Source organism: Elephas maximus, chromosome 9 (assembly GCF_024166365.1).
Source record: "Elephas maximus indicus isolate mEleMax1 chromosome 9, mEleMax1 primary haplotype, whole genome shotgun sequence".
NCBI classification, from domain to species: Eukaryota; Metazoa; Chordata; class Mammalia; order Proboscidea; family Elephantidae; genus Elephas; species Elephas maximus.
In genome coordinates, this window is record NC_064827.1 from 111,694,110 (window position 1) to 111,716,263 (window position 22,154).

A 22,154-nucleotide genomic window follows, 5' to 3' on the forward strand; every position below is an offset into this window, starting at 1 on the left:
ACTGAACATTCACTAACCCAATTTAATGTCAGTAAGTTACTAAAAATTTCTGGTAATTAAATCTGTATATTACAAAACATAATCACTGTTGGAATAAAGCTCGTTTAAATAGTCGATATCGCTATTTAAATTTTTATTATTTTTTTTAAAAACATTTTTATTCAGTTGAAAGGGGTCTTTTTGTTGACTACCTACGTAAATAACAAAACCTCATCAGGAGCAGAATGGATTTTTATCTGGATGTCTTATCCTCAGGAAACCTTGGTGGTGTAGTGGTTTAGAGCTACATCTGCTAACCATAAAGGTCAGCAGTTTGAATACAACAGGCACTTCTTAGAAACTCTATGGGGCAGATCTACTCTGTCCTGTAGGGTTGCTATGAGTCAGAATCAACTCGATGGCAACAGATTTGGTTTTTTTTTTTAGTCTTATCCTCATAGGGGGTTGCTTTGTATGATAGTCTGAAGGTCATTACTCGCTAGATTGAATGGCCAGGCTGGTATCTATAGCCTGCATTATAGTTTCTGTGTGCTTCTTAAAAAAATTATCTTAATTGCAGCAATTTTCATCAAGGCTTGGAGGCAAAAGTTTACAAAGGTGTACATTAATATATTGTTGTTAGGTGCCGTCTTGTCGGTTCTGACTCACAGCGACCCTACGTACAACAGAACAAAACACTGCCTGGTCCTGTGCCATCCTTACAATCGTTGTTATGCTTGAGCTCATTGTTGCAGCCGCTGTGTCAATCCACCTCGTTGAGGGTCTTCTTCTTTCCCGCTGACCCTGTACTCTGCCAAGCATGATGTCCTTCTCCAGGGACTGATCCCTCCTGACAACATGTTCAAAGTATGTAAGACGCACTCTAGCCATCCTTGCCTCTAAGGAGCACTCTGGCCGCACTTCTTCCGAAACAGATTTGTTCATTTTTTTGGCAGTCCATGGTATATTCAGTATTCTTCACCAGCACCACAATTCAAAGGCATCAACTCTTCTTCGGTCTTCCTTATTCATTGTCCAGCTTTCACATGCATATGATGTGATTAAAAATACCATGGCTTGGGTCAGGCGCACTTTAGTCTTCAGGGTGACATCTTTGCTCTTCAACACTTTGAAGAGGTCCTTTGCAGCAGATTTGCCCAGTGCAATGCGTCTTTTGATTTCTTGACTGCTGTTTCCATGGCTGTTGATTGTGGATCCAAGTAAAATGAAATCCTTGACAACTTCAGTCTTTTCTCCATTTATCATGATGTTGCTCAATGGTCCAGTTGTGAGGATTTTTGTTTTCTTTATGTTGAGGTGTAATCCATACCGAAGGCTGTGGTCTTTGATCTTCATCAGTAAGTGCTTCAAGTCCTCTTCACTTTCAGCAAGCAAGGTTGTGTCATCTGCATAACGCAGGTTGTTAATGAGTCTTCCTCCAATCCTGATGCCCCATTCTTCTTCATATAGTCCAGCTTCCCGGATTATTTGTTCAGCATACAGATTGAATAGGTATGGTGAAAGAATACAACCCTGAGGCACACCTTTCCCGACTTTAAACCAATCAGTATCCCCTTGTTCTATCCGAACAACTGCCTCTTGATCTATGTAAATGTTCCTCATAAGCACAATTAAGTGTTCTGGAATTCTCATTCTTCGCAATATTATCCATAGTTTGTTATGATCCACACAGTTGAATGCCTTTGCATAGTTAATAAAACATATGTAAACATCCTTCTGGTATTCTCTGCTTTCAGCCAGGATCCATCTGACATCAGCAGTGATATTCCTGGTTCCACGTCCTCTCCTGAAACCAGTCTGAATTTCTGGCAGTTCCCTGTCGACATACTGCTGCAGCCGTTTTTGAATGATCTTCAGCAAAATTTTGTTTGCATGTGATATTAATGATATTGTTCTATAATTTCCACATGTGGTTGGATCACCTTTCTTGGGAATAGGCATAAATATGGATCTCTTCCAGTCAGTTGGCCAGGAAGCTGTCTTCCATATTTCTTAACATAGACAAGTGAGCACCTCCAGTGCTGCATCTGTTTGTTGAAACGTCTCAATTGATGCTCCATCAATTCCTGGAGCCTTGTTTTTTGCCAATGCCTTCAGAGCAGCTTGGACTTCTTCCTTCAGTACCATCGGTTCCTGATTATACGCCACCTCTTGAAATGGTTGAATATCGACTAATTCTTTTTGGTATAATGACTCTGTGTATTCCTTCCATCTTCTTTTGATGCTTCCTGCGTCGTTTAGTATTTTCCCCATGGAATCCTTCACTATTGCATCTCGTGGCGTGAATTTTTTCTTCAGTTCTTTCAGCTTGAGAAACACCGAGCATTTTCTTCCCTTTTGGTTTTCCATCTCCAGCTCTTTGCACATGTCATTGTAATACTTTACTTTGTCTTCTCGAGAGGCCCTTTGAAATCTTCTGTTCAGTTCTTTTACTTCATGAATTCTTTGTTTTGCTTTAGCTGCTCAACACTCAAGAGCAAGTTTCAGAGTCTCCTCTGACATCCATCTTGGTCTTTTCTTTCTTTCCTGTGTTTTCAGTGACCTCTTGCTTTCTTCATGGATGATGTCCTTGATGTCATTCCACAACTCATCTGGTCTTTGGTCACTAGTGTTCAATGCATCAAATCTATTATTGGGATGGTCTCTAAATTCAGTTGGGATATACTCAAGGTCATATTTTGGCTCTTGTGGACTTGCTCTGATTTTCTTCAGTTTCAGCTTGAACTTGCATATGAGCAATTGATGGTCTGTTCCACAGTTGGCCCCTGGCCTTGTCCTGACTGATGATATTGAGCTTTTCCATCGTCTCTTTCCACAGATGTAGTCAATTTGATTTCTGTGTGTTCCATCTGGCGTGGTCCATGTGTATAGTCACCGTTCATGTTGGTGAAAGAAGGTATTTTGCAATGAAGAAGTCATCGTACTGTGGGGACTTGTGTGTTGCTGTGATGCTAGAAGCTATGCCACCGGTATTCAGATACCAGCAGGGTTACCCGTGGAGGACAGGTTTCAGCTGAGCTTCCAGACTAAGACAGACTAGGAAGAAGGACCTGGCAGCCCACTTCTGAAAAGCATTAGCCAGTGAAAACCTTATGAATAGCAGCGGAACATTGTCTGATATAGTGCTGGAAGATGAGCCCTCCAGGTTGGAAGGCACTCAAAAGATGACTGGGGAAGAGCTGCCTCCTCAAAGTAGAGTTGACGTTAATGATGTGGTTGGAGTAAAGCTTTTGGGACCTTCATTTGCTGATGTGGCACGACTCAAAGTGAGAAGAAACAGCTGCAAACATCCATTAATAATCGGAACCTGGAATGTACGAAGTGTGAATCTAGGAAAATTGGAAATCATCAAAAATGAAATGGAACACATAAACATCGATATCCTAGGCATTAGTGAGCTGAAATGGACTGGTATTGGCCATTTTGAGTCGGACAATCATATAGTCTACTATGCTGAGAATGACAACTTGAAGAGGAATGGTGTTGCATTCATTGTCAAAAGAACGTTTCAAGATCTGTCCTGAAGTACAGCGCTGTCAGTGATAGGATAATATCCATACGCCTACAAGGAAGACCAGTTAATACGACTATTATTCAAATTTACGCAGCAACCACTAGGGCCAAAGATGAAGAAATAGAAGATTTTTATCAGCTGCTGCAGTCTGAAATTGATCGAACATGCAATCAAGATGCGTTGATAATTACTGGTAATTGGAATGCCAAAGTTGGAAACGAAAAAGGATCAGTAGTTGGAAAATATGGCCTTGGTGATAGAAACAATGCCGGAGATCAAATGATAGAATTTTGGAAGACCAACGACTTCTTCATTGCATTAATATATTACATCATCAATATAAAAGGGAATAGTTGGGTTTATGAAGGGATTTATCTATAGTCAGGTTTAGGCAAAGATCTCAATAATAGTTCAGACTCAAAAGTTTTCTTTATCTTGGTGTCAGATATTATAAAAATTGTAACCACTTATGTAATGGTATGTAAAAACCTGAAACATGTAAGTTTTTTCATTTCTGAGAGAAGATTTAGGCAAAGCTGGCAAAGCCCTCAGTCATGCTTGGAGCTATGCTACCACCTTTTCAACTGCAAGTAGCATGTGTTCAGCCCAGTTGCGTGGTAACACAGAAGCAGTCAGTGCACTTTTCAATAGGCTAATTTATCTTAGAGTTTCTTAGAGGCACTGCCTTTTTTTTTTTTTTTAATTATAAGGCAGGCAAAAACAGTTTTATGAAAAAAACAGTAGTTATTAGCTGTGGCTTTTAATTTGATACAAGACACAATTTTTTAAACTAGAATCAAGTTAAAATGAAACAGAAAAACTACATAATTTATCGGTTTGTGAGATCAGCCAACCTGAAAAACCTGTAAAATAAAGAACAAATGTGTACGCAGGAAAAAAAATTGGTTGCGAGAAGCTTTAGGTTTCTCATCCCTTTAAGTAATTTCTACAGTGTCAAATTGTGAGGAGCAACCTCAAACGTGCACCAGACCTAGATCAAAAATCTTTAACACAAACTTGCAAGTGGGGGAAAAAAAACACAACTGTGTACTGAAACCTGAATGCGCGCTGTAACTTGAAAGTGCAGTAGGGAAGAGAAAGCAAACTCAAACTTAAGGGACTGGAACCGTGAGTAGACCTGGGGATATCGTAGGAACAGCCCTACCAAACTGAATTTAGCAACAAACTCGTCAGAACTTTTAGAGAGTGAAATGAAAATGAGAGTAAAGTCAGATCCTCAATAAAAGTCACAGAGCTCTATGCAATGAAGGCAGAGCTCAAGTTCGAGAGACGTTACGTTAGATGACCTCTGGAAATCCGGGGAGATGCTGAGCCAAAAGGCTCTGCTAGCCAGGTACACATTCTTGATGTCCCCAGGGTCATAGAAGGCAGGACGTTTTCAGAATCCTACTTCTGACACCAAATAATGTCATAGAGCAAAATCACAAAGCCTGGTTAAAATTGGAAGAGTTTTATTGAGTGAATAGAGGCAGCTGCAGCAGAAGAAAGGAACTACGCACTGGGGAAACATGGAGTCCCAGATAACGGAACACACAAATCCAGAGGGGAGCAACTGGGGGCACACAGTTATAGGGTTGGAGGAGAAAGTACAAAACACAGTGTTCTGACTGATTTTATAGTGATTGAGGTCAGTCAGAGGCAAGACAGAGTAAAGCATGATCTGACGTTATTGGTTATGTGAATAAATTGATTGGCTAAAAGACATAATTGAAAGACATGGGGCCAAGGGGGCTTTTTGTTGGTTAAAAATCAATGACGTGATGGAAATTTACAGGCACAGTCTGTTGAAAGTTACCTTGCTCAGAGCATCAGTCACCACAGGAGAATGGGAACAAAGTTTCCATCAGGGAACAAATGAGTTTCCATGAGGTATTCACATCCTTTAGCCTAACCGCAAAGCAACTTATTCCTTAACAGTAATAGGGCTTCGTGCCTAGGCAACAAAGGTAGAGACTGGGGGGAAAGTTACATTGAGCTTTTAGAGTTAGTTCAGTTGTTTTACAAATAGGTCAGATGCCTCTATTTTGATTTTATCCCTTATTAGTGGAAAGGCAGACAGTACACAGGAAAAAGGTTATATCTGCAAGTTCAGTGTTACAGGAAAAACAAGAGGGTGGCAGGGAGGGATGGTGGCACTAGTTCAGCCAAAGGGGATAGTATTGTAACAGAGCCCTGCAGGCAAGATGGAGGAACCACTCAAAGACCCACGGAAAGTATAAGGAGGAGGGGACAGCTAGTGCCAAGACCTGAGCAGGAACAAACTTTGCATGTTGGACAAAGAGGAAAGACCAGTGTGCTGGGGCCAAGGGCAGGTCACAGAAGGCATCCTTTTGGCCAAGGAAGGGAAGATACCCAGAGAAGGGTGGTACAAAGTGTGTTTCTGTTTCCTCTAGAGCCAACCCACTGTACAGACCAGCTGACCTCAAAGGAGCCACCCAGCCTCCTTGCTGGCCCACAGCTTCTGAAGCACACTGGCTTCAGTGACCCCCACAGCAGGACACTCGCCCCGTTGGTACCATCCTCCCTCCCCATGACTGACCTGCCCCAAGGCACAGCAGTACCGGCAGCTCCTACCATGCCAGAGCCAGCAATGGGGTCTGCCATCCAGGCAGGGGGTGTCGGGACCCCTCAGGGGCTGGGCAGAGAACGTGAGATGCCCCCGGCACTCATGGAGACTCTTGATACCCAGTGCACTACACAGCCTCTTGGCACTGGCCTAGTGCCCTGTGCCCCACATCTTAGGGAGCCAGCCTCAGCTCTGGAAGGCAGCGCTCAGGGGGAGCCCCTGCTGGCCCTGGTGTCTGAACCCAGCCCCCCTGGCCTGGCCGCCTCCCAGCTCCCCAGCCCCCCGCTGGGGCCCGCTGTCCCTGCCCACCTTCCTACGGCCTTGGAGTCTGATGGGGAAGGGCCACCCCCCAGGGTGGGCTTTGTGGACAATACCATCAAGAGCCTGGACGAGAAGCTGCGCACCCTGCTGTACCAGGAGCACATCCCCACATCCTCTGCCTCGGTGGGGACCCCCGTGGAGCTGGGCGACAGAGACTTCACCCTGGAGCCTCCATCCTCGGCCCCAGCCGACGTGCCCCCAGGGCCTGCCCTGCCGCCCCAGCCTGTGGTGAGTGGCCTGGCACGTGGCAGGGCAGCGGGCTGGGGGGAGGGGAGGTAGAAGACCTGGGGCAGGCAGGGAATCCCTGCTAGCCAGCCACAGGGTCCCGTCACTGCCCTTCATGCCTCTGCTGGGCTGGGCCACCCACACGCGCTTGCTACAAGGGCCAGGTGTAGGGACTTGGCATGAGGGCACTACATTGTTGACCTGATGCGGTAGCCCAGAATGCGTATGTCGTCTGCCCTGTGTGGCTGGGTCCCTGCAGGGGAGGAGTCTGGGGGTGGAGGCCAGCCTTCAGAGACAAGAAGAAAAAGGTGCATAATTTAGCTACCAGAGATGTTGACGAGAGACTTATACTGATTTCCTTTTTTGTTGCTTCCTGAAGTTGGAAAAGTCGGAAATGGCAACGGAAAGAGTGGGTGCACTGGAACAGGGGCAGTCTTTGCCAATAACAGGTAATGGAATCAGGGTCCGCTGACCTGCCCAGGCATGTTCACGGGGGAGCCCCAGCCCTCACCCCTGCTCCCCAAAGCACCTCTGTGCTGTGCAGACACTGCCGTTTTGAGATGTGGCAGGAGTCATGGTGACTCTGATTAAAACCTGCTGAGTTCCAGAATAAACCAAACGTTCACACTAATGAGAGAAGTCCTCCTTCTGGTGAATAAGAGCCCTGACTGGGTATTTGGGACATTGTTGGAAACAGAGTCTTGACCCTTCCAGACTTCCTGAGGAATGAGTGTTCTAGACATTTCCCTCCCCTGCACTTCCGTAGTAAGGCTTCAACACACCAGGGTTCCGAGGTATTTTGGATCAAATGGGGCTGGGGGTTCTAGCAGCTAGATGAAGCTGCAGTGGGCTGGGGCCACCTGCAAGGATCTTGGAGGCAGGACATCTGTTGCCCCAGGCATGTTCTTCCTGGAATACTGTGAATGTCTTTGGAAACTTTTCCATTGATTCTCATTTCGTTATCTGAATACCCCATGTCTCCAGCCCATGGGAGCTGGTCTGACCTTCTGAAGTGTGGTGTTCTTCTCAGTCTGGAATTTCTTGGGGATTGGTAAGATAAGAGTCAGCATCCCGAGGGAGCCTGTAACAGGAACCTCGCTGTGCGTCAGCAGTGAGCTGCAGGTCCCTGCAGATTCACTGAGCAAGGGTCGACCCCTTGGCTGCTGCCTCCGCCACTATATGCCACAGTCTGAGAGGGCTTGGGGGTACGCCCAGAGCTAGTCAGTGCTTGAGAGCCAGGAGCTGCAGTGTTTTGCCTGAGGAGGTAAGGGACTGGGGGACTGAAGCAGAAATGCCTTGTAGGAGGATGGAAAGGAGGAACCGTCTCAGGGCCACTCAGCCTGCACTGTGCTGCGCCATCATCCTATCCGATTCTGGCCTCGTGCACATGAGGAAAGAGCTTCAGGGAGGTTCAGTAGCTTGCGGGGGACTGAGCCACTCCACAGTCCACAGCTGCCAGAGGGTGGACCTCATGGGGGGAGCACTAAGGAGACAGATTGTAGTTTGGAAAAGGTGAATCTTTCTGGCAGACCAAGCTGTCCAGCAATAGAGGGGTACAGTTGGAAGCAAGCCCCCTGTCCCAGAAGGTGTGCAAAGAGAGGTTGGACGATACCGCCTCAAGTATGGAAAGAGGATCCAAGCATTGCCTACAGGTTTGGGGTGTACAACAGGCTGAACTGAGTCTCCCCAGGAATCTGGATTGAGGGTGAGGTTTCTTCACAAGTCCCCAGTGGGGTTGTGCACAGACTTGCCCACGACGGGGGCTTCAGGAGACCGTCCCAGCATCACAAACAGTTCTGTCCGGTCCCAGTTGAGCTGCAGGCTGGCTCCTGTTCCCTGTGCCCTACCCCACCTCTCCTCCCCCAGCCACTGTTCCAGGCCAGGGCTGAGCAGCCCTGGGCTGCCCACCAGTCTCTGCTTTGTGAGGGTCTCAGATGGGCCAGTGCTCCCACACCCCAGCTCTTTCTACTTCTGGCTCACTCTGCATGGGGCACTGGGCAAAAACCAAAAACCAAACCCATTGCATCGAGTCAATTCCAACTCATAGCAAACCTATAGGACAGAGTAGAACTGCCCCCATAGGGTTTCCAAGGCTGTAAATCTTTTCAGAAGCAGACTGTTACATCTTTTTCCTGCAGAGCTGCTGGTGGGTTTGAACCACCGATCTTTTGGTTAGCAGCCAAGTGCTTAACCACTTTGGACGTGGGGCAAGTTAATCAGAAATACCATGTCATATCCCCACTCTCTGGGAGTCGCTGGGTGGTACAAATGGTTAATGCACCCAGCTGCTAACCAAAAGGTTGGTGGTTCAAGTCCACCCAGAGGTGCCTCAGAAGAAAGGCCTGGAAATTTACTTCCGAAAAATCAGCTATTGAAAACCCCATGGAGCACAGTTCTACTCTGACACCCATAGGGTTGCTGTGAGTTGGAATAGACTGAAGAGCAAGTAGTTTAGCCCCACTCTCTAAATGAGCAAACAGAGACAGCCACAGATTCTGCAAAGCAACCCTGCTCCAAGTGCCACAGGACCAGGACATTGCAGGGGGCCTCAGTTTCCATAACTGCTGTGGGCATGTAGCCACTGCCCAGTGTGCCAGAGTCCCCCTCAGGTCGCCCTTGCCCTTGCTTCCCTGCACCCCTGAGGAACTTCTTGGTCTTTGTGCGCAGAGCCATCCCTCAGCAGCAGCCTGGGCCCCGGTGGATGGGCAGTGCTGGACTCAGCTACCACACCTGGCCCTCTGCAGGTAAGGCGCGTTCTCGGGTGAGACATGTGACAGAGTCACTTGGGCTTGCCCTGCCCTAGTGCCCACATTGGATCTTTTCCTTCCTGGCTTGCTCCCCAGGATGCCATGGCTTCAGTGGTCCCCATGCATTTGGAGCCCACAGGCCAGGCCAACGGGACTCCCAGGGAGACTTTGGCGGAGCCCATGCAGCACTCCACAGGGATGCTGGCCACAGAGAGTAAGGCTTATTGCCCTCGGACGCACGGCTCCCTGGACTCAGGCACCCCACAGAAGTGGCCAGGGCAGCAGAACAGCAGCTTACCAGCCAAAACTGTGGGCCGCTTCTCAGTGGTCAGCATGCAGGATGAATGGACCCTGGCCTCACCCCACAGCCTGCGCTACTCAGCCCCGCCTGACGTCTACCTGGACGCATTGCCCGCCAGTCCTGACATGAAGCTGGCAGTACGGCGTGTGCAGACGGCCTCCTCTATTGAGGTTGGTACCGGTGAGCCCATATCCAGCGACTCCGGGGACGAGAGTCCACGGAGGAGGCCCCCAGTGCAGAAGCAGGCCTCCCTGCCCAGCAGCAGCAGTGTAGCCAGCGATTTCGTCAAGAAGGCCACCGCCTTCCTGCATAGGTCCTCAAGGACAGGCTCTCTGGGCCCGGACACGCCCATCCGGCCCAGCATCAAGGTCCCCACCATCAGTGTCACCTCCTTCCACTCCCAGTCGTCCTACATTAGCAGCGACAATGACTCAGAGTTCGAGGACGCCGACATAAAGAAGGAGCTGCAGAGCCTGCGTGAGAAGTAAGTGCATGGGCAGGGCTGCAGCCACGCTGCAGGTGTGATTGGGGCTGCAGAATATCAGGTGCAGCAGCTGGGGCTGTGTGAAGCCCAGGCCAGGTCCTATCCAGTAGAGCTGTGGGGTGAGGGCAGTAGGGGAGGGACTGAGGCTGACTCAGGAATCCTACACTCAGAGCCCCCTTGGGGCTTGCAGCAGCTCCCTGCCTTTGTCTGTTTCTGGGGCAGGGATCGCTCCCGTCGTCACCACAGCTTCCTGCCGGACCTAGACCTTTCCTCCACCACCCTCTGCCGTAAAGCCTGAGCATTGTCACTTGCATATTTGCCTTCCTTGCCCTCACACTTTCATCAAGCACATATTTATCCCACCCCACTGTGGCCCTGAGCCTTCCTTAGGGGTGGGCAGGAAGCAGGCACTTAGGTGTACTGGACACTGAAATCACCAGCGAGAGAGGGATGGAGGGATTTTGAATGGGTTAAGAAATAACAGAAACAAGTAGAAGGCACTAGTCCTGCCTCCTCCTTCGAGTGTGTGGCTGATATGCTCTGCACTCTCCCACTTGTTAGCTGCCGTCAAGTCAGAGCCGACTCATGGTGACCCCGCGAGCAATGGGATTAGGCCGTTGTGATCCATAGGTTCTCACTGGCTGATTTTTGGAAGCAGGTCACCAGGCCTTTCGTCGCAGTCCATCTTAGTCTGGAGGCTCCACTGAAACCTGCTCAGCATCAGAGCAACATGCAAGCTTCCACTGACAGATGGGTGGTGGTGATGGCTGCACTCGTGCACTAGCCGAGAATCAAACCCAGGTCTCCTGCGTGGAAGGCGAGAATTCTACCACTGAGCCACAACTGCCCTGTGCCCTCCCACTACCCCTCTGTTATGGATGTCTAAGTGTACCCTCCTGTCCCAATGGTGCACAAAAGCCAGGGGGCCACACTGTAGACACCAGGGAGGACAGGAGGCGAGGGATGGGTACACGTGACTGCTGGTCTCAAAGATGCTCAGAAAGGCCTGGTGTGGTTAGGTGTGAGGATTGGTGGGAGGCCCACAATGGGCATGACCTGGAACCTCCCAGCACCAAAGTGAGGGCTCAGCCAAGTGGTCTGAGCACAGTCTCCTCCAATCCTGCTGTGGCCTCCATGTGGGCTGTCTCACTGGCAGGGTGAGGCTCAGTCAGTACATCAGGAGTAGGGCTCAGTCCAGGAGCAGGTCTCAGTGCTGGGCTGTGACCGTCTGGCTGCTGTGAGGCGAGGGAGGATGCGTAAGAGTCTAGATGTGAGAAAATGAGTAGCAGAAGCTGGTGTACTCTCTGGAGAAGAGCCTGTAGCCTGCATGCAGGTGGGGTAGCCAGTCTGCACACACCGGGAACCATGGTGAGGGGGCGCCCAGGGGTAGGAAAGAGTAACTCCAAAAGGCACCTGAAAGGAAGACATGGCAGCCTGTCTGAATTCAGGAACAAGAGGAAGGGGGAGACTAGCATAAGTAAGTTCAGGCTTTCTCCTTTAGCCTGGGAACAGCCATGGAACCCATGAAAGGGCAACAGCTGAGAAGGTGGGGGAAGATTTTGAATCTGAATTGAAGGGACTTGGTTACATCCGGTAAGAGATATCTAGTGGTTCTGGAGCCTCAGCATGCATCTGAAGCCCCTGGAGATCGCTCAAACACAGATTACCAGGCCCCACCCTGGAGCCACTGCTTAAGGAGGAGGGTGGGACCCGAGCCCATGAGTTTCTTCCAAGCTCCCAGGAACCCAGCGCTTGGCCCGGACCCCTGCTTTGAGAAGCACCACTGCAGACTGCTGAACATTGTGCCCTGAGAGCCAGCAAGGGCCCAGCTCAGAGCTATCAAAGGAGTTGTCCCTGGAATAGAAGTTGCTTTGCAGTCAGGTTCCCTAACACTGTTGTCAAGGATGGAAGGAAAGGAAGCAGCAACCAGGCTGGGCTTTGGGGATCACATGCGTTAAAGTAGAGATCTGCCCTGAAGTTATTCTGAATCAAATGCTCCCTCTGGTGAGCCAGTATCCCTCACGTGACCACCAGCTCACACTCTTGAAATAACACACCCCTTTCCTTTTTTTTTTTCCCAAAAGCTCATCGGATGCAACAATACTTTGCTGTTTTTCCCTGCCAGTTGCAGAGAAAAAAGCTGCTCAAATTTTTTTTAATAGCTAAAGAAAGTCATTTTTCTAAAACAAATCTGGTAGATGTTGAAGATAAAGTCAGAACTTTCTTCCTCATGTTTAAGCATGAAAAACACCTGGTGCCCTAGCCTTAAAGGAGGAAGAGCTGGACCCGTGTGTGGCTGAGGGGCTGCAGCCTCCCCCAGGCTGGGAGCTGTGTGGCCATCTGTGTGGCCACACAGCTGTGTGGCCGATCCCAGCTACCCACGCAGACCTTCTCTCTCATCCCTAGACACCCTAGATCAACAGGTACCTGCCGTAGACGCAGGGGTCCACACAACTCCCTGCACTTCAGACCCAGCCCCAACTACTCCTTTAGGTCTGGAAATTCAATGACTCACAGAGCTCCCTGGAAACACCAGCCCTGTGCTAACAGTTTTAATATAACAGAAAAGGATATAACTACAGATATGCACAGGGCGAGATCCAGGAGGGGTCCCAACACAGAGCCTCAACATCTCAAGGGGACACACTTACCTTTCCAAGAACAGATGTTCACTCTCAACAAGCAGGAACCTCTTCAACAAGGAAATGCTCCGTGACAGCTCTCTGGAGCAGAATGCCCCCTGCCAATGCAGCTCTTGAACAACTTTTCTCTCAGCCAGGACAGCTTTGCTCTGTCCTTCTCTCTGTGCAGCTGTCAGCTCTGCTGGTTCTGTGTACAGCTCTGCTGTCCTCTCTGCGGCTCTTAACCAGGTCTGGTAGGCTTTCCAGCACAAGGCTTCCGCGTTCAAAGGCTGAGCCATTCCTCCTGACTCTCCTCAACTCGGAAGCCCCATCTGAGTCTCCATGTTCTTGGGCTTTTATAAGCCAGCCTTCAAGCTCCTTTGTCATTACCGTAGGCTCTTTGTCAACTACCTGGTGGAGGCTCCCTAACCAAACCTGGCAAAAGTCACAAACCCTCAGGGGCAACAAACAACTTGTGAAATTTCCCCAAGGTCAATTTCCAAAAAGCAGGGGCGGAAGACCACGAAGGGCAAAAGTGCATTGCCCCACAGGGGTTGGTCTGGCTCAAAAGACCAAAGGCCACATGGGAGATTCCACACCTTGTACCTGTGTTAATGTCTAGGGCTTTTATTGCAAGCATAAATACAAACTTGAAGTCCTCCATCCTTCCCTCATCAAAAAACAATGGCAGTGGCAACAGTTCTGCACATTTGAACGCTGGGGACTCCGTGGCCACTGCTTCTTCCGTTCTGTGTCCTGGGTTGTGTGGGTGCACAGGCTTGTATGTCACCTATGTAGTTTCAGGGTACTGGAAACTGCCCACTTGTGGCGCATGTTGAGACCCAGTTAGACCTGTGGATAGGCTGCTGGCCCCTCATCCCATTCCTTCCTCCTTACTCGTGGCTGGGTTTCGTGGAAGGGCACATGGGTGTCTGCGATAACGGGAAGCCTGCCTGCCTCCCTCTCTTTCCTTCCTTCCTTCCTCCTCCAGGCACCTGAAAGAGATCTCGGAGCTGCAGACCCAGCAGAAGCAGGAGATTGAGGCCCTGTACCGCCGCCTGGGCAAGCCGCTGCCCCCCAATGTGGGCTTCTTCCACACGGCACCCCCCACTGGCCGCAGGAGGAAAGCCAGCAAAAGCAAGCTGAAGGCGGGGAAGCTGCTCAACCCCCTGGTACAGCAGCTCAAGGTCGTGGCATCCAGCACAGGTTGGCAGGGGCTCCTCCTGGCTGGCCTGGGGGCAGGACTGGGTGGAAATGTTACCTGGGAGGTGGGACCCCCGTGAGCCTGGGAGATTAGGCTCAGTGAGGCTGTGACATCCTCCAGGCCCTGGGAAAGGGTCTGGGGTTTATTCTTCCTAAGTCCCCTTTACTTGGAGCTGGGAAGGACATTGCAGGCTGGGGCAGGCCTGGGCCTCTCATCCTCTGTGTGGAGAGGGATGACTGTAAGGGGCTTTTCAGAGTCAGGCTCCAGCCCTGAGTGAGCAGCCTCCCCCAGCTGTCAATCCAATATCGGGCATGGTTTCTGCAGAGTTGGGGGGCAGGCCTCAAGGGCCCCCCGCTGCTTACTACTGCAGGGCACTGCAGAGGATAGGCCTGTCCTTCTGCTCCCGTTTCTATAATCATCTCAGCTGGCCTGTGTCTAGGGGCATCAAAGGTAGGTGGGAGGAGGAGAAGTGAGGACCCTTGGCTCTGAATGATGACATCCTATCAATAAGTCTGCTGGCCTGGCCTCCAAGCAGTGAGAGCCCAATCCTTGCACTGCAGGGGTCCCTGCAAGCTCTCTGTGGCTGCTTCTTCCTGCTGGCCATAGTTCTAGAGCTCTGTGGTGAGACAGGCCCAGGAACCAAAGCCCCTGAGGGGCAGTTAGCAGCCCTGTTGATGACCGAGGTGTTGCTGGGAGCCTGAGGGCCACACACAGGGATGCATGAGTGAAGTGACCTTGGTGCCAGTTCTGAATCTAAAGGAGGTGGTGAGAGGAGGTTGTGCACAGGCCCGCTTTGGACCTAGGTGTGTACCTCCAGGTGTGCACCTCCAGGTGTGCACCTCCAGGTACGCTATGGTCTTCAGCTGCACTTGAACAACAGCAAATCACAGAGTAACAATCTCTGGCCTCACATTTGTGACTGATGGAGACTATGATCACTTTTCTAATCTTTCCAACACTCCAGTATGGAGGATATGGCTGTGTGCCCATCGCATTCAGAGAACTCAGAGGCACACAGGCAAGAGAGCTTCCCCAAGGTCACCCAGCAAACAGCAGGGAGACAAAGATAAGCACCACACTGGCACTTCTGCCAGCGGCGCCTCATCGTGCCTGTCACCCTCTCTCCCCACCCAGGTCACTTGTCAGAATGCAGCAGAGGCCCTCCTGCTAAGGACCCTGCCCAAGGGGGAGCAGGGCTTGCTGCAGAAAGCCCAGCGGTGCCCCCGGCTCCAGACCCGTGTGGCAAGGCAGTCCACACCCAGCAGCCCTGCTCCGTGAGAGCCTCCCTGTCTTCCGACATCTGCTCCGGCTTAGCCAGTGATGGAGGCGGAGCGCATGGCCAAGGTGATTCCCAGCTTTCCACTCTCAAGCATGTGCTAGCCCAGGGCTTCGGTGGTCCCCAGGAGCACGCCAATGTATAGAGGAGGACAGAGCTGCAGCAAGTCTGCTGAGCGGCCACTTAAAAAATATTAGTCTTTGAATGCAAAGAATGGAATTGCCCAGCCATCACCCAGTCTTGTTGTGAGTGGCTCCAAAGGAGGTAATGCTTGGCTAGCATGAGCCTAGGGGAGCCACCAGGACCCTGAAGTGTAGTAGCCGAATGACCAGGAGGGGAGTCAGGCGGGGCACCTCTGTCCACTATCCTGCGACGGTTCCTAGTTACTGGCTTACCCGCCTTGCCCATTCCCTACGAGGAGCCAGCTAAACACCTGGGCCTCCTGCTCAGGAAGGTGGCTCGGAGGAGGGCCAGGATCTCGGGCGGGAGATTCGCCTTGAGACGGAAACGCTCTCTCTTCAGCGCTGCCATGGATGATAGCAGCAGCTTGATAAAGCGCTCACCCACTCTCTTCACCACCTCTATCAAAAGAAACCTTGGTGATTCTGATGAAGGTGCCACCCCCCACCCCTCACCTCTGGGAGCTTGCTTCTCTTCTGCTCCTACCATTGCCTTCTTTCCATTACGTGGTCAGTGGCTTTGGTCCTCTGGGCTGGGCTAGGCGCAACCATGGATGTTAAGTAACAAAGCTGATGTGACTGGTGGTGTGGTAGGACATAGAGTCGCAGTGACTTGTACTTGATAAGTGTCTCTTTGTTTTCTTCCCTTTATATTCATTTGCAGGCTGGACGGTTTCCCACCAAACGTCTGAGAGAGTGGCCTATAAATCTAGTAGCAAACCTCGTGCCCGATTCCTCAGTGGACCTGTGTCTTTGTCCATCTGTCTGTATTTGTTCTTTTGTATTTTATCACCTCCTGTCCCTTGGTTTCTCCCCCTTTTCTATATTCATTGGTACCTTTGATGCGTTTGGCAGGTGCCTTCCCTTCCCTCCCCCCATTGAGCTCACCCATCACTGTCAAATGGAACAGCCCCAAGCCTCTTCCTTTGGATGATGGCGTCCTGTCTGCCCTCAGAAGGCTCGTGCGCATGTCTCTGCTCGTGCCTGGGCCTAAAGCATGTGCAGACGCCCTGCCTCCTGGCCAGGGTGCCCCATCTCTCAGATATACCAAGGCCCTCTGTATTTTGTTACTCATTTATTTAATTTTTTTTACGTTGGATGTAGTTTTTTCTGTTGCGATTGTGGCAAATATATATGTCCGCTGTCCCCAGTTCCAGCGACAACAAAAAGACAACCCCAACCGTCTCTAGACGCATGGTGTTTTTCACACATGTTTGGACTATGAAGACATGCATGTAGCAAGCCGATACAATTCTAGAAGGTCACTGGAGGGTGTAACTTCCGTACCAGGGCTGTACTACAACAACTACAGTACTGTGTCTCCCCACCGCCCCGCCCCCTGCATGTGGGAATGCTGAGAGGACGGTGCTCCAGCTAGGATGCCCCACGCCCACCCGTCCCCTCACGGGAGATCTGACCACCCACTCGCCCTCTTGGTTGCCTCCTGCTTTCTCCAACCCTAAAGATGTGATTGACAACCTAGACACACAGCTCTTCCTCCAGAGGTGTGCCAGCCCTCCACCCTGCCCCGTGTCTTCTAGCTGGAGCACTTCACTCCGTGTACTTTCCTGTGACCTCATGTGACCTCAGAGATGAAGTCAGTTAAGCAGTTCCTCACATCTCTTCTAAACCCAGTTGCCATCTTCTTCAGATCCTTTGGAACATCCTAGTTATTCCATTTTAAACAATGGTGCCCCTGCGTGGGGCCATTCCTAGCTGCAGTTCATTTTTAACCCTCAGGATGATTGGCAGATGAATCCAAAGTCATAGAGTTTTCAGGTTTTTATTTTTTAACAGAAAAATCATGTTTTTTTAACAATCGGATGGACATGCTGGTTTGGGGCGCATGGCTTTTTGCTTGTACAATAAAGATACATTGTCCTTGTGGGGACCCAGAGGCCACGTCCACGGCAGACACCCTGAGTCAAGTGTGCACTCACATCCGCCTGGCCACCCCATCCGAGTCCACGTGGCTCAGCATCCTCCAGGCCTGACAGATCAAAGGCACGAGGGCCACTTAGAAATGCTTTAAGAAGCCCCAGCGTTTCCACCTTTAGGCAAGTGACCTCTTGTCCACTAAGTAGGACCCCCATGTCGGCAGCTTTCGGTTGGTGGCTTAGCTGAGTTGTGGGAAGGGGTGGAGAGCCTCTCAGGCGCAGCGTTCTGTGGAAGCCCCCCTGCTCTGTAGCCACGGCCCAGCTCACCTGCTCGTCTACCTGGCACTTGCATTCCTCTCCCAAAGGCTGTGGGTGCAGCTCTTTGTGGCGTGGCCGCAGGCCTCGTGGGCTGCAGGGCCTCCGGCATCTCCAGAGCAGACAGTGCCTGTCCTGGGCCTCCCTGGAAGCAGAGCAAGGCAGACGGCGGTTTTCCCGGGAACTTTGGGTAAAAGCATCAGCGGGGATAGCGTGATGCGCTGCTGAAGTTGTCATCACTCTGCCTTTCCCCTCACATGGTTTTAAAGCATGTTCATTTGTTTACTATTCATTATCATTCTAAGATTAAAAAAGAAGAAGTGGGGCATGCATGGATAAAGGACTACTACTGTCCCTGTGGACAAGAAGAAAGGGGAAGGCAAGGCTTAGGAGCACCTGTGCAGGTGTGGCCCAAAATGGGGGCAGTTGTTGGGCTGCCGGGCCTGTGGCCTTACTGGATTGGCAGGCAGACTTCAGGCCTGGTTTAGGATGTTGTAGATTTGATGGTATTGCTGGTTTTCACAGCCCAGCCTCTTATTAGGCAAGCCTTGGCTGAGTCCATATTCTCTGGCAGGCAGTGTTCCTGTCCTGGGCGCCTCTCGTCCGCAGCTTTGTAGACTTAGTTTGAGGATTTGGCTCACGGGCTTGAAGTCTCCTGACCTCACTCTGCTGTTGCACTGGAAGGTGGCCAGGATCCCCTTTTGTCCCTAGTGCCATGGCTCCAGGCCCTCTGGACTGTGGGAGTCATTCAGGGACTTCTCGTTGAGCCTGCTCTGTGCTGGCTCCTGTGCTAACCCTGGTAGGGGGTGCCTCGTGAGAAGGAGGCTGTGGCCCTGCCTCAGGGCTTTACGTCTATGAGAAGACTGAGCACAAATGTCAGCTGCAGAGAGGCGGCCGCCTCATGAGGGCTTGACAGCCAAGGAGACCTGGCAGAAGAGGCGAATGTGCTGGGCTGCAGGGGTGAATTGAATTTAAAGAGGTGGGAAGGAGAGGGGACATTCAGGGCAGGGCAGAGGGAGCAGAAACTGGGGACTGGAGGGAGGGGACCCTGTGAGCTGAAGGCCTTGGCTGCAGGCAAGGAAGCCAGCTTTCTGCACCTGGCAGGCTTATAAGGACTACATAACGTTTTCAGCTAACTGCCTGGATTTGTGACACCCTCGCTTCCTGGAAGAGAAGAGACACCATAAAATAAACTGTTTGCAACTCTGAAGTACAGAAAGCTCGTGGCTCTGGGAAGCACAGAGATGAAACAACTGGGACCGGGGGCTGAGACTGGATCTGAGAAAGCTAGGGTTGCCAGGGGTCTCTGCCTGGTATGGAGCTGCTTCACAGCAGCAAGCATTCCAGAAGGCCTGGAAGTGTGTCCCTCTGGTGGAGGCCCCGGAAGCCCCGCCAGGCCTGGTCAGGAGGAAGCACCGCAGAGAGCAGGGCCTCTTCATCCATCCAGGTGGGCCTGGAGGGTTTCGAGCAGCAGGCAGGACAGGCCCTGGGAAAGACGTAGATCTCAGCCAACCCCAGCAGCCTTGCAGCCGGCCCCTCTCTGCCCTTGGCCTTGTGTCACTCGGGCCGCATGACCGTAACCGCTGATTATACAAGGCCTGTCCACCGTGGTTAGAGGAGGTGTGGCGAGACAGGCCCACTGTGGGGCCCTGAAGACCCAGGGAGAAGTGACCTAAAGAAGCAAGATGGAGTCCTGGTTGTTACTGCTGCTCAGAAGCTTTTGTCAGACCCTTTCGGTCCCCTCTTATTTTAGCTCCTCGTTTAGCCAGAGTCCGACTCTGGTGTCCTTCCAGTCCTTGCTCCCATGGGGGAAGCATTTACTATCACTTTGCATTTATTTCACATGTTTACCAGCAGCATTCGTAGCTACTACCCATCTGTCACTGGAGGTTTGCATGTTGCTAGGATGCTGAACAGGTTTCAGTGGAGATTCCAGACTAAGACGGGCAAGGAAGAAAGGCCTGGTGATCTTCTGAAAATCAGCCAATGAAAACCTTATGAATCACAGCTATCTGATCTGCAGTTGATCATGGGGATGGCACAGGACCGGGCAGGACTCCTATGCTTTGTTGCTCAGGAGGTCACTGTGAGTTGGGAGCTAGCTAGACAGCAGCTAACACAGCAGCAGCAGCAGGCCTCAGCATCCTGCCCCTGGGGGCTTTTCATGCTCTGAGGCCTTTCTGGATGCCCCCGGCCCCCTCTCCTTCACTGCTGTGCTTGACTCCTGCTCTGAGCAGTATCCAGTCTGCTCTGGAATGGTCTCCCTGTGAGAAGGGTGCAGAGCACACAGCTGAGGGCCTCGCCGCCTTCCGTAGACCTTTGAGCACTGTGATAAGGGTCTCCGAAGCCAAGGAGGATGTGTGGGGGGCTCACAGTTATACAGTCCCCCATGTTGTACTTGTCCTGTGGCCCCAGCCCACGTGAGTGTGATCCCCAATACGTGGGGCCTCTGTGAAGTGGGCAGGTATGTGCCTCGATTCCCCTGAGTCACGTGGTAGCTGGACCTGGGGCTGATAAACTTCCCCAACTCATACCTGGGTGATCTGAGTTCAGACCCACCTCTGCTTCCTTCTCCACGGGCAGCAAGCGTTCGGTGCTTCCACAAGAACGGGGCTGCTGGGTCTGTAGAGGCGCCGAGTGGTGCTTTGGCATCACACACCCATTGTTCTCCTGTGCCAGAAACAAGCATCCACTGCCCACCCCAGTGTGAAACTGGAGCCATTGGATTTGAACCTTTGTCGTCATGGAAATGGACCAGGGAGGCACTTGGCTTGAACACGGGGCCGGTTCTTTGAGGAGGGCAGCGGCCCTGCTATTTCTTGGGAGGCTGCTCCCTGATATTGACCGTGTGAACAGTATCTGAACACTGTGGTATAGAAAGCAAACGTGGTGAGTTGCTCGGGCCTGACCCACTTTCTACGCACTCTGTCCTGGTCAGATGCACTAGGTTTGGAGAACTCGTGCCTGTGGTGTCTTCTGCACCCCAGCGGGAGAGGTGGGCCCTGGTCTTCAGGCAGGGAAGGAGCAGGGCTGTCTGCCAGCGTCAAGAGGAAGCCTCTGTGTGTCCACCCAGGTGGCCCCACTCTCAGGGACGAGTGGAGGGCTGAGCAGAGCAGGGCCCATCCTCACTCAGGCATGGCCTGAGACCCAGATGTGCTGTGGGCTTCCCGTTAGTGCCAGATGCAGAGCACCTGGTCCCATCAGGCAGTCACTTCATGGCCCAGCACAGCACAGTCGCTGTCTTTAGGGCTGTCAGTACAGGACTGTCACAGCCCAGAAGAGACACAGCCCCATAGGAAGTCAGGCAGGAGGCTGGCACCTGGCCCTGTGCCTCATCACACCCAGTGCCCTTCCCTTAGTGCCTCTCTCAGTCTGGACCAGAAGATCTGACGGTGGAAAGGGAGATTTCGGAAGTTCTGAGAACTTGGAACAACTCGTGGCGTTCACCTTTTTTATCTAGAAGGCTTCTCTCCTGCCATTTGGGAACTGTGGAGAAAACTGTCGGGCCATGTTCCTTGGGAGTCATCTAGGCACAGGGGAGAGCTGTGCTTACTGAACTTTTGATGGGCTAGTTTAAATGGAGTTGGCTTTTTTAAAAGTTCATTCTTTAAAAGGGCCAAAATCAAAGGAGTATCCCTACAACTTGAACAAATAGAAAGAGAGCAAGAAAAAAGTTCATTCTCTATGTTCTCTGAGACTCATTTGGGGGAAGTGAGGAGTCCTTCATGTGCCAGTAGACATAGGAGCAGGCAGGAGCTGTCCAGACACGTTGATGGTGGTAAGTGGTGGAGTCTATGCCTTCCCTGGTCTGTGTGAGATGAGCCCTACTAGGAATGAGGGAGAGACCTCAGACTGGCTGCAGTGTGGACAAGAAGCTGCAGTTTGTGTCCTATAAGCTGAGACTGTACACCCATTGGCACTGGGTGTGGTGAGCTACAGGGGCTAGTGCCAGCCTTCCGCCTGACTTCCTGTGGGGCTGTGTCTCTTCTGGGCTGTGACTGTCCTGTACTGACAGCCTAAAGACAGCGACGGCACCGTGCTGGGCCATGGAGTGACTGCCTGCTGGGACCAGATGCTCTGCACTGTGGCATTCTGTCCTCAGGAGGCCCACCATCTGAGGGAGTGTGGGGTGGGCATTCACAGCATGAGGGTCTCTTCAGGAAGTCCCCACATCTGAGGGAGTATGGGGTAGGGTAAGCATTCGCTGTGTGGCATTCTGTCCTCAGGAAGCCCCTGCATCTAAGGGTGTGTGGGGCAGAGTGAGTGTTCACGGTGTGGGGTTCTGTCCTCAGGAAGCTCCCCCATCTGAGGGAGTGTGAACCGGGTGGGCGTTCATGGTGTGGGGTTCTGTCCTCAGGAAGCCCCCGCCTATCTGAGGGAGTGTGGACAGGGAGGGCGTTCACACTGTGGGGTTCTGTTCTCAGGAAGCCCCCCCCATCTGATGGAGTGTAGATGGGGTGAGCATTCATGGTGTGGGGTTCTGTCCTCAGGAAGCCCCTGCCC

At 51.5% G+C, this 22,154-nt stretch overlaps 1 protein-coding gene across 6 annotated transcripts in view; it reads left to right on the forward strand.

Annotated features, from left to right (window-relative positions):
* Positions 1-22,154, forward strand: part of WNK2 (WNK lysine deficient protein kinase 2) — a 189,601-nt gene that overhangs the window by 153,884 nt on the left and 13,563 nt on the right. For 5 of the 6 annotated variants that reach the window (XR_007518624.1, XM_049895554.1, XM_049895551.1 and 2 more), the window contains 7 exons: positions 5,929-6,650; positions 7,027-7,096; positions 9,315-9,391; positions 9,491-10,179; positions 13,792-14,006; positions 15,139-15,348; positions 16,124-16,222. Coding sequence is in view for 5 of the 6 variants with exons in the window: in XM_049895554.1 (XP_049751511.1) it covers positions 5,929-6,650; positions 7,027-7,096; positions 9,315-9,391; positions 9,491-10,179; positions 13,792-14,006; positions 15,139-15,348; positions 16,124-16,222 (2,082 nt within the window). In the remaining variant the exon portion in view is untranslated. The remainder of the gene's footprint in view (positions 1-5,928; positions 6,651-7,026; positions 7,097-9,314; positions 9,392-9,490; positions 10,180-13,791; positions 14,007-15,138; positions 15,349-16,123; positions 16,223-22,154) is intronic. The other variant, XM_049895553.1, reaches the window with a different exon arrangement.